General features: G+C 55.5%; 1 protein-coding gene across 23 annotated transcripts in view; it reads left to right on the top strand.

Annotated features, from left to right (window-relative positions):
- The window catches only part of CACNA1G (calcium voltage-gated channel subunit alpha1 G), a 130297-nt gene that overhangs the window by 48457 nt on the left and 69675 nt on the right, over positions 1-12165 (top strand). For all 23 annotated transcript variants that reach the window (XM_068654816.1, XM_068654821.1, XM_068654815.1 and 20 more), the window contains exons 9-10: positions 50-94; positions 1525-1892. In XM_068654816.1, coding sequence (XP_068510917.1) covers positions 50-94; positions 1525-1892 — 413 coding nt within the window. The remainder of the gene's footprint in view (positions 1-49; positions 95-1524; positions 1893-12165) is intronic.

The raw sequence follows: 12165 nt of genomic DNA, 5'->3' as shown, positions 1-12165 counted from the left end.
GAGGTGAGCGCTGTGCTGACGGCCTTCTCTTTCACCCGCATCTTTGCAGGGTTCTTTTCGGTCCACGTTACGGATAAAGGTGATGGATTTGCAGGTGAGGTCTTCCAACCTACCTAATGCATCGCAGACAAAACGGGGAGGGAGGTTGCAAACTTCCAGGCTTTGTACTTGCAAAAAAAATAATAATAATAAGGGATATGAATGTTTTCAATGAAGCTATTTTATTCCCCTTCAAAATCTCCCCCCAAAATACAATTTATTTTGCAACTAGAGAGCACTCCCCAGATCCCCGCACTCCCCAAATCATCTCCAGTTTGGCTCAGGGACTCTGTGCAGAGCTGGAGCCCAGCCTGGCTGCTTCCAAATGGCCAAGTCCTTTCTTCTTTAAAAGGCAAGGGCCTGTGGGGGCTCCGGGCCGAGGAGGGGTGAGGCTCAGCACACCCCGCAGGGCCCCAGGCTGGGGGTGAGGGGGTGTCTGCGCTTCACGGCTTCTCAATGGCATTCGCAGATGCCGAGCATTAAAAATCTGCCCTGAGCGATTTGCTCAGGAAGTCTGCAGCAGCGCCAGGAACTGAACGCAGCTCTCCCCGGGCAAGGGTTTCGTACCTTCACCACAAGGCGCTCTTTCCCCTTCCACATCCTGAGGTTTGGGAGCTCAGGCCAACCTCCTTCAAACCCTCTTGGCCTCCAGGCGGCATTTCCAGGCCAGGCTTTCCCAGGCAGTCCATGCCACCCCCCTCCTGCCACGGTGGCCTCTAACACCTCGGGGTTTGACCTTTCCAGGTGGGATCTGCATGGGGAAAAGCCAATTTCCCCCAGCCCAGAGCTCGTACCTGCAGCAGGGCTCTGAGCTCTGCGGTGCTGGGTTTGTGCTGGTGGTGCTGTGCGGGAGTCGGGAGCTTTGCAGCTCGCCTCTCCCCTAGCAGCCAGCTGGCAATGCGGGGAATATCCCGCTGCTGCTGTCCCCCGGGGAGCCACCTGGCAGCTGGGAGCTGCCGTGGGGGAAAGCTGGGGATTTTGGAGCATCAGCAAACAGCGGGAGCAGGAAAGGAGGCTGCTGGCAGCGGCACTCCCGCTAATTGCAGCTCAGAGAGTGCCAGGGCTGGAGGAGCTGATTGATTTCTCCCGGCCTTCACGGCCAAGGGTGCAAGGAGACGGGTGCTGGGCTGGGGAGGGTGCTGGGGGGCAGTGAGCAGGGAGAGAGTGCTCAGGGAGCAGGAGCTTGGCCTGGGGATCTTTAACCCTTTGGGAAATGTTCCGTGAGGAGTGAGGAAAGGGCTGGCTGTGCAGGTGGCTGTGGCTTCTTGCATTAACTGAGGGCTGGGGTGTCCTTTGGATAGCCACATCCACGTTAGCACTTGCTGATGGCATCAGAGCTGCCTCTGCTCGGGAGCCCTTTTCCCCTTCACAAACACCTGTTGTGTTGAGGACAATTTTTCGGTGCTCTCAGGCACAGGGGGACCTCTCTCACCGCCTCCCACCCTGCCTAACAGCCCACCCTTCCCTGCCCCGTTGGCGTTTCAGCTCCCTGCCCGAGCTCCTGCAAGATCTCCAGCCCCTGCACCAAGCTGGACAGCAGCTCCTGCAGCCCCGAGGGCTGCCCCTACTGCCTGAAGGCTCTGGCGAGCGAGGCCGAGCAGACGGACAACGAGACGGCGGACTCGGACAGCGAGGAGGGGGTCTACGAATTCACTCAGGACGCCCACTACAGCGACCAGCGGGACCCCCAGCGCGGCAGGGCCCGGGCCAGGAGCACCGGCAGGGTGCTGGCCTTCTGGCGCGTGGTGTGCGAGACCTTCCGCAAGATCGTGGACAGCAAATATTTCGGGCGCGGGATCATGGTGGCCATCCTCATCAACACGCTCAGCATGGGCATCGAGTACCACGAGCAGGTGAGCCGGCTCAGCGCTTCCAGCTCCCTCCCAGTCCCAGGGGATGGGATGAGGTGATGTCCCAAGGTCCCTTCCCATCCCTCATTTTTGGGATCGGCTCCGTGCTGAGCCCGCTGCCACGTGGCAGCTGCTGGGGTCGGTGCAGCCGCGGGCAGGAGCGTCTGTTGAATGCGTGGTCCCCAGGGGGGATGTAACAAATGCCTTTGCCTCCCCGGTGAACGCTCCAGCAGCAGCACGCTGAATCCAAAATAGACTCAGCGCTGGCTATTCCTCCGCTCTATTATCTCGGTCCTTGCAGGCAAGAGGCTGCCTCGGCTCCAGCCTCTCATCCGCTTGTCAGCTAGGCGAGCTTTTCCCTGAATGTAGTCATTAAGGAAAGAAGTTGCCACCCTGGAAACGTCTCTATAAGGATGACAAGAGCTCTGCTGCCAGAAGCCGCAGTCTGGTCTCTCGCTCAGGTTTTGTGGCTGAATCCCTGGGTGCTGCCCTGCTCCTGCGCTGTGTTGTGCCCTGAGCCCCACAGATGCTGCATGGGCATGGGACGGGCTGGTTCCTGGGTTCCTGCAGGTGCACGGTTCGTTGGGGGGAAGAGTTTATTAGCTGGGATACCGAGATGCTGCAAAACCTCGCTACGTGCCCCCCGCTGCTCGAGGGCTGCCGGCAGCCAGCACGGTGCTGCTCAGGGGGCGCCGGGGCTCTCCCTCCCAGCCACAGCCAGCCCTGTCCCTGCGCCAGCCTCTTCTGGGAACTCCCTTGCTTCTGGAGTCATCCTTGTTTACTTCTCCCCCATCCTGGCACGTTTTCTATTTGCACAGTCACTCGCCGCTGCGCGTGGAGGCGTTTCTGCGCTGCCCGCAGCGCCCCATGCCAGCCCCGCTCCCAGTCCCCGTGTCCTCCCGTGCCGTTAATGCCTCAGTGACTGAGCAATGGGGGGGGGCTCGGGTGTGCTGAATGTGTCCCTTCCGACCAGCGCCTTCTCCCTGACGGCCTAATGCAGTCTGGCTGGCCAGCCTCGCTTCTCAGCACATATTAAGCAGCCGTGCTCTCTGCACTGCTGGGATCGCCCGCCCCGCCTCACCTGAGGCTCACCATGAGGCTGCTTAATTATAAAGCTCGTCTCCTTCATATTTCTCCTTCCAGTGGCTGGAAGGTGACAGCGGAGCCGTGGTGGCTCTGTTGCCCACCGCCTCGCTGGGGTTGCCCAAGGGTGGTCAAAGCTCGTTGCCCATCTTCAGGAGATGCTGGTGCAGGCTCCTGCTGTGCGTGCACCCGGGACCATCCTGCCTGGATGGATGGCAGGATGAGCTCCTGGCATCAAACACCACAAAGGAAACAGCTCCTTAATCCTTGGGATCGGGGGAAATCCCAGCCCCTGCAGGCAGGTAGAAGATTTGGGTGATTTGGCGGATTTGGGTGAAGAGCAGATAGGCACGAGGGGACTCCAGGCACTGTGGGTGGTTGCTCCCTGTGATGGTATTTTGAAGCCACTGCCATTCCAGATTCCTTTCTCCCAGGCATGTGGAGTGAATAGCGGAGCTGTTTTTATTAGTTCATCTGCTTAAAGTGGTGGCGGAGAGCTGAGAGGTGTTTTTCTGTGAACTCGGGAGGCTTACAGTCTGCAGCTTCGTAATCTGACAGTTACGAGAGCAGGAATTAGAGTGGAGAGATGCTGGACCAGGCCTTTCTGCGGGGCCGATAAACACTGAAACATGTGATTTCTCTTTTACAAGAGCCTTGCCTGGAAGTGCAAGTGATCAGCCTCACCAAATTTATCTTCATTGGCCGATTGTTTGCAGAGAAGTGAGGGGGCTTGAAGAGTACTTCACTCCCTGAATTTCTATATTAAGCTCTCTGCTTATTTAATGAATATTTACCTTGTGGGCTTTTCACACGAGGCTGGCCGGGGCACACCAGGCTATATTAGGATAAATCCTTTCGGGCCATGCTTTATGGTGCCGTTGCTTACCAGCACCTTGCCAGAGGACCCACCAGCAGCCCTGGTGCTCCGGGAGGGATGGGATGGTTGGGGTGGGAGGAGAAGGGCTTCTCCCACCCTGTTTCCCTAGCAGTGTGGGGTGGGATTCAGCAGTCCTGGGACCACGCTGGGCTTCAGAACACGAGCTGCTCACTGCTGTAGCCAGGGGAGAGTTAGGTAAAACCATGGCTGGGGGCTCAGGGTTTTCTCTAAGCTCCTTCAGACAGGGATCTCACTGACCCTAGCTCAGCATCAGGTTGCTTCCACGAGGCTCCTGCGTGCTCTGAGTGCCTGGCCAGGCTGGGCTGTGCACCCTGGGGTGCTGCCCGTCCTCCCCGTGCCCCCCAGCTCTGCCCCTGCGGGGTGCAGGGGGAGGAAAGCAGAGGCACGAGGGGCGCGCAGCACTCAGCGCGTGGCCGCTGCCGCTGCTGGGCAGCACTGTGAAATTTTCCATCAGGGAACCGACAACCAGATTGCCGCGGATTATTAATGTGACTGCTAAAGAGCTTGTTTTTCTACGGAGATGAAGCAAAATGCAGGTAGAAACTATTAGCTTTGGGGTAGAGAAATATAAAGGTGATTTAAGGGGAGGCTCTGGGGGATTCTAAATACACTGCTGAACCAATTGACTGATTCGCCTTAGGGAAGCTGAGACTCTGCAGCGCTGCGGGTTCAAACGGCGAGGGCTTTGCAAAAGCTTGTTCTGCCACAGAGCAGGAGGGAAATGTGCTGCTGAAGCAGAGGGTTTGTGTGCTGCTTTTCTCCCCCCAGCCCTGGCTGCGAGCCAGGCTGCGCTCCACAATGTGCTGCTTTCTGCTTCTTAAAGTCCTTCCTTGGAGTGCAAAGCGAGGGCTGAGCACACGGCGTGGTGTTGGACTCCTGAGCAGGGGAAAGAATTCGGTGAGGGCTTCCTTAAGGAAGGGCCCGGGGTTTATGTTTTTGTTTTTAAAATCTGGTTCGCATTGAGCTGCCTGGCTGTGCCGATTTTCCTTGTCTGAACTCGCGCGGTATGAACTATACCCTACATACTCGTCTGTTTAAATAGCGCTTGAGTTTCAGCCGCCGTCTCCGCGGTGTTGCACCATTGTTAGCGAGACGGTGGCGAGATCCCAGCCAGAGGGTCCTCCAAAGCCACAATGGCTGGAGCTCCTGGGGACTTGGATCTAGGCTGGGCCAAAACTCTGGGGTCTGTAAAGGAAGGGGAAATTGGTTCCGGCCTCTGGGATCCTTTTGTTCATTTTGGGAAAGCAAATTGGAGAGGTGACGAGGGCGAATGGCTTTTTGGGACAGCACCCAAGGAGACGAGCACATAACCCACGGGAGACTGTTCTCCACGGGGGAAGAGGCCGTGCTGGTGTTTGGGAGCTCACGGTGGTATCTGAGGCTTAATTCCTCGTGGGTCGTGCTGCAGGCGCCGCGGTACAGCTGACGTACAGCTGTCACCAGGAACGTCATGATCTGAGAGCTGCCGCGCCATGAAAATACCAGCCATCTGTGCCAGAGGAAAGCCTGCTGGCAAAATGGATTAAAGCACCTATTTATGTAAACAGGAGAGGCTGCGGAACGTGGCAGCCTCCCGAATCGGCGTCAAATTCTCAGGTCTCCAGGATGATGGAGGGAGGAAGGGGCAGAAGGGTCAGTACCTGCAGCTGTGCTGGAAAACCTGCCAGCGTGGAGGGGCTACGGGTTCAAGGATCTGCAACGGTCACCCAAAAGGCACATACGTGCTCGTGCTTTTGCCTGAATTCAGTGGGAAGGAAAGAAGGTAGCTGAAAGTTATTACCTGCCTGGAAGCCTGGGGACCTCAGGATTTGCTTTGGGTCTTAAGCCAAGGCTGAGTGAAGGAATGCATAAAATGTTTGTAGCAGGGCAGAGACTCAAGACTGAGCTTGGCTCAGCCACTGGGGTTATTTTGCAGAGGTCTGAGCAGCCTCAGCAGCATCCTCAGCCCCTGCATGGGGCGGGAGGGCCAGAGCCCCCAGCCTGGGTGTCTGTGCCTCCTGGCATGGCTGAGAGAGAGATGGAGCTGCCAGCATGGGGACAGTGCTGTGCCTGCTCCTGTCCCCTTTTTATTGCATTCCCCGTGCTCTGCCCATGCCCCAGACTCATTAACTGCTGCTCCAGATAATGAGTTGGAGATCAGGGATAAAAGTCAGTCCCCGAGTGACTTGCTGGTTCCGTTTTGTGCGTGCTGTCTGGAGGAACGGGGGTGCTCTGGGCATCAGAAACACTTTTCTCCCAGGACCAGGTGCTCAGGAGCACCCAAGCTGAACGTGCTGCAGCTGGACGCGGGAGTGGTGGCAGAGGGCAGCTGTGTTGAGCACAGGGAGGTGGCTCCTCGGACATCCGTGGGTGCCAAAATGAGATCCGTGTGTGCCAAAATGAGATTTTCATCAAATGCTCGTCCACCTCCTTCGCCCTGTGTTTTGGCTGCTCTGCACCCGCTTATTTGCTAGACTTTTTTACTTTGAAGTTTGTAGTTTGATGATTCCCCCCATAAACCTGATTCATTAGGCTTTGATGCAGGAAGGCCCTTGTGCATGCGCACGCATCCCTCCAAATCAAGGAGAAGTCAAGGAGACAGCCCCTGCCCCGGACTGTCTCTGCCCACTCCAAGGAGCCGAGGGGGTCCCACGTTCAGGCACGTTTTCCTTCCTCGAGATAGCTCCACTTCCCCTTTGGTGCAGGTCCCATTTCTCTATTTAACTCCATTACACATCCCTCCAGCCCCGTGCCAGCTCGTCTCAGCCAAGCGATCAGCGCCTTGGCAGCGCAGCGAGGCTTTCCTCCCCTGGAGCCCGCTGTCTCTGCCCAGGGCTGGGCTTGCAGCTAGCCTCAACTCAATTTTTCAGTGCTACAGCTGCACAGGGCGCTCAGGCTGTAGGAAAACAAGGTGCCCTATAGATTTGCACGTGTTGTATTCAATTAGCTCCCGCTTCAGCAGAAATTACTCTTATTAACGGTTTGTTGTTGGAGACTGGGGGAGTCGAATCAATGCTAATGGAAGTCATCAGAGCTGTTAATCACCAGGATCACTGACTTCAAACCCGGCTCTCCGTTTGTTATTGGGGGTAATTCTTTTTGCGGACCTCAGGGGTTCTTCCGCTCCTTGGCATTTTGAAGGGTTTATGAGGTCTTGTAGGAACTTGTGTCTGTTAATTGACAGCCTCACCAAGCTCCTTCAGGGCACCGTGCAAAACGCGGCGGTGCCACGGTCCTCACATCTGCTAAAAACGGGGCCCTGCCCGTAAAGTAGGCTTTATCCTGGTTTTGGAGATTGTATCCTTTGAAAATTAAAGGAGCTTTCGTGCAGTGGGAAAATGAATGATTTTTTTTTTTTTACCAGGCAGTTCAGCTCTCTGCATGCTTTAGGGATGAACCTATGTGGATTCCTTGACATCCACTGAAGTTTTCCTCAGCTCTGTGGATGGGGAGCTGGAAGTGTCAATCCTCTCCGGTTAATTTTGCTCAGAGGCTGGGAACGCTCGGGCTGCCTTAGATCGTATCATTACAGCTGTTGTTTCAGCTGCCGGCGGCACCCTCGTCTTATCTCTGCTCCGGCAGCGCCGGGAAGCGCCTGCGGCTCGGCGAAACGGCAAAATGCTGTGTGCCTCGAGACCTGCTCGCTGCCCGTGCCCATGACAAGTCCCTGCTCCCCACAGATAGCCGGGCCTTTCTCTCTGCTCTGACTTTGATTATTGCGGTGTTCCCTGAGCCAGAAAAAAAAAAAAAAAAAAAAAAAAAAAGAAAGAAAGAAAAAAAAAAGACGGTGCCCCACGGCCACCCGTGTCCTCACAGAGCCCCTTGTGCCCACTCAGTTCGCACTCCCATCTCCCCAGCAGGTTTCAGCTCTGTGTTATAACGGGGTTTCTGCTGATGTTAGGACTCTACCAGCTTTCCCCCGTGGACGCCTGTCAGCATTAGAGATAGCGTTACCGGCACCAGAAACCCGGTTTCAGCAGAACTGGGCAGGAGCTGTACAGGCAGCCTTTTCCTTTCTTTTCCTTTCTCTTTTTTTTTTTTCTTTTCCCTCTCTCCCCTTGGTACCTCTCAAGTACTAATGGGGAGATAAGTTTGGAACTCGGTTTAGATTAACGAGAAATAGAGGGCTTTAAATCTCAAGTACTTACAAGGTGTGACCAAGTGGAAATGCAGCTTTTGTTCAGCTTAAGCTCCCTCGAAACCTGGGTGGAGGGATGAGCCGGTTCATGTTTTTCTTGCATTTTCTGGGATAATATTCATCCGGAAATCTCAAGCTGGGAGAGATAAGGAGTTCAAGCGAGAATATCTGCTGTGCCTCCAGAGACGGGTGTGGAGAGCACAGCTCGGGGTGTGCAGGGGGAGAGATGGGTCTGTGGCTTTGTCAGGCTCCCGGGCAGGGCATGGGCTCGGTGAGGTCCCCACTGCACTCCTGGTGATGGGTGCAAGGGGACACGGCCCCAGGTGGGGACATGGCCCCATGCAGAATTGGGGGTCACAGCCACGACACCCAGCCCCTGCCTGCCCCAGGTCGGGTGGGAAGGGGCAGTGTGAGCTGTAGGGGAGGGATGAGGAGGAGATGAGGTGATGCAGGGGGTCCTTGTGGTGCAGGCAGCTCCGATTTCCCCGAAATGGAAGCTGCCTGCCTCCCTTTCATATGGTATTGCTGTGGCATGAAATATTCAGCTCCCGTTCAGCCTCCAGCAGAATCCTTCTTTCCCATGGTGTGATGGGATGAAGCTGGGCTCATCAGGTTTTCTGTCAAAGTTGTTCCCGTGTCACAAACATCTCTAAATCCTGGACATCACAGCAGTGCCTCCCTTCCCCAGAGCTGGGGGCTGGAGCTGGGAGGGATGGGGGCGAGCAGGAGAGGTCCACGGCCACAAGCGGTGACAAACCCAGGGGCTGAGGAGCTGAGCAAAAGCTCTGCCGTCCTGCTGCTTCCCGAGTCATTTTCCAGGGGAACTTTTTCTTTTAGGTTGGCGGGACAAAGAATCTGTAGGGAAAGCATCGCAGCACAGCAGGCTCTGGTTGAGCGCAGGGCAGGTTGGTGCGGCCAAACCAGGACTAAAGCTAACGCCCAAATCCTTCCAGGGAGCCTCAAAGACAATGAATGTCACGGCTGAAAATATCTGCGGATCCAGCTTCTATTTATAAAATAGCAAGCGGGCCTGCAGCCGAGCAGAGTGGTGCTTACCGGGGGGCCTTGAAGTGGATTTGGGGCAGCCGGGGCTCTGTGGGGTCTGCCAGCCCCAAACGCTGGGGAATCAGGCACAGCAGAGGGCAAGGGAAGGGCGCCTCGGACTGCTGGTTAATCACTGCTTCTCTTCATCTGAATTCCATGCTTTTTGCCCCGGGAATTAGGGTCTGGCTTCCGCTTTGAGGTGGATGTGGTGTGTCCACACGCGGAGGGCGGAGAGGATCCTGATGGGAGGCATCAGGCCGAGAAGCGTGGAGAGTCGCGTGTTTGCGTGACCCGTGCGATTTTTCTTATGTGTGTATATATATATAAAAAATCTGCAAGTGATGAGTCAGGAAAATGTTGTCGGTGTTTCCTGGGAAATAGCTGAGGTCGTTATTTTCTTTCTGTGGTATTTTGCTTTAGTTGCCATGGAAATGCTTTCAGAAGGGTTTTATTCTGCAGTCCTTTGAATGGCTTCGAAGTTTTCTTGCTGGTCTGGATCCGCTCACAGCAGTGGAGCCTTGGGCTCAGAGGGGACCTGCCCCTGCCCGGCCACCCCACGCATCCCTTTGTGCAGGACAGAGGGCTTTTTGTCTCATGTTTGTGGGCGAGGGGAAAGCACCCTGTTACCTAGATAGAAATCCAGCCCATCCCATCCCTTCTGCCACTGGAAACCTTGCTCGAGAACTTCTAGTTGGTTTAACAAGGAAAAAAAAATGCAAAACACCAAAATAATGCATTGTAGTTTATATCTGAGTGCTGAAAAGGGGGACAGTGCTGGCTGAGCTCTGAGATAACATTATCCAGCATCTGGAAGCATCGGCAGAGAGGTGAATGGGATAAATGTCTTTCCCTGGTGGAGCCGAAATCTGGGTGAGCCCTCCGAGTCCCCAGGTCTCCAGCCCTTCTCGCCCCTCCTGTGCCCCAGCCTCCTCCCCGCTGTGCTCGTTTGCTGTGTGGTGCCTGTGAGAGGTGCCACGCTGTCCTCTCCTGTGGTGTGTGCTGCCAGAGCTCATCAGCATGCTCTTGGGTACATCAACAAATCGACACTGCACAGGCACAGAGCTAACAGGGGATGATTTATCCAGGGCACCACGTCTGTGTGTCCAGCGGGGTGAGATGTCCTGGGGACGAAATTCAGTGTTTATGGGGAGGACTCGTGGGAAGAGCTGGTGATCCACACCATGCCCAAGGTGTGCTTGGATCTTGTTCTTTCTGGGTGCTGCTCATTTAATCATAGGATGCTTTCCTTTTAATTAGTCACTGCTGCTACTGATGAGGAAATTAGCAGGCTCTTCTCTTAATGGAAAGTGTGACTCTGGCAGATGCGCCGTGATGGAGCAGCGTGCAGGAGGCTTTGTGCAGCACAAAGCTGCGCGATTTGCACCTTGAGTGTGCAGACCTACACGGGGCTGTGGTTCCCTGCAACACAAAACGAACCCAGACAGGTTCCTTCTTCCAAATCCATCACTTAGTGAAAGGATCGATGCTGCTTACCTCCCTGCCTGCCAGATCCTGCAGGGAAGATGCTGCAGGCTGCTTCCTCCAGCCATGTGCCGCATGACCCAGGCTCGCTCAGGTGTGTTACATCCAGAGCTGGTCAGTCCTGGTTTGATGAGACAGCTGGTGCCAGAAAATGGCAAGTTATCAAAACTGAAGCTGGTTGTAGGAGGGAAGCTTTTTCAGTGAACTTGCTTCAAAAAAAAAAAAAAATCTATTGAAATACGTTGTCTGAGATATTTGAAACATCCATTTGAACGTTTGGGGAACAAAAAGCTCGTGTTCTTCAAGCTGACTTATTTATATTTTTTAATTTCAGATGATTTACAGTACAGAGCATGGATAAGGGAATAGGGACTGAAACGGGGGGAGGGCTTGCAGAAATTTGGAGATGCAGTGTTTCAGTTTGGAGATGCAGTGTTTCAGTTCCCCACATCTGAAACTCCTCTGTCTGGGTTCGGATCGACTGACAGTTTTAATTCCCACAGGACGGAGAAGCCACTTCCCTGCAGTATTTTAATGATGTCTAAGGAAAGATGCCTCAAACGCATTTTTGATTTCTCGAAGGCAGCAGCATCTCCTAAACAGCCTTGTTATCTGTGCATGTCTGCAGCTCTCTGGGAATCCCGCAGCGGGGGCTCTCGGAAGCGCCCCCGGGGCCTGAAGCCCTGCTGCCAGCCGGGATGCACGTCCCCTGCGGCAGGTTCGCAGCCTCAGCCCGCTCCCATCTGCAGAAATAATTCCCGTGTGTGTGAAAGCAGCACTTGTGGCCAGGGCCTGGGCGAGCGCCCCAAGGGCTGGCAGTGGTGATGTGTCCCTGGAAAGGGACCCAGAGCTGAGCAGGGGCCCGGGAGCTGTGCGCTGGGGACTCCTCTGCTGGGAGCACACTGTGAAACCCCTCAAGTAGCTCACGTCACCCCCACCCGCTGCTCGGGGACCTGCTGCTTCCCAGGACAAAGTAATTCCGTGGCCCTAGAGTGCCTGGAGCAGCCGCTTCTCCCTCGCCTCTCCCTCCCCATGGTCTCTGGCCCCAGGGGAGAAGTCTCCTCTTCCCTTCCCGTTCCAACCTGTCTTGGCCATTCATCTCAGATTCGGGTTATTCTCAGCTCTGTTTCAGGAGATCCCACTCCCCATTTTTGTTGTATGCACCCAATGACTCCAGTGTTAATATCCTTTTCCTGCAAGGGAAGTAGGAGTGCGTGGAGGAGGAGCAGGGTCCTGGTGGTTTTTTTTTGGGGGGGTAAATGCAGCGGGAGCTGGGGCTGTGGGGGGCAGGATGCTGAGCAGCAGCAGGGAACTGCGGTGGCACATCCATCATGCCGTAGTAGGGCTTGGTGCTGTGGATCTGGCTGTGGGGATCTGTCTGTGGTCACCCGCTGATTTTGGCCCCTTCTGGTTTCCAAAACAGTCGGGAGAAGCTGTCCTTTCAGATCTGGCAAGGCACTGCCCGTGCTTTCCTTGGGGACAACATCTCCGCTTCTGGGGAAAGCAGAGCCCTCTCTGTCCATGAGCAGAATCAGTCCCTGCTGATTCCCACCCCTGGCTTCCCTGAACTCATCTCCTCTCACCTCTCCGAGTGGAGGCTGGGGTCCTGACCCTGCTGGGAGGGCGGCAGCCAGCAGTAGTGCCCCCGATGG

Source organism: Anas acuta, chromosome 18 (assembly GCF_963932015.1).
Source record: "Anas acuta chromosome 18, bAnaAcu1.1, whole genome shotgun sequence".
Lineage (NCBI taxonomy): Eukaryota > Metazoa > Chordata > Aves > Anseriformes > Anatidae > Anas > Anas acuta.
This window is presented reverse-complemented; position numbering and strand designations above follow the sequence as displayed.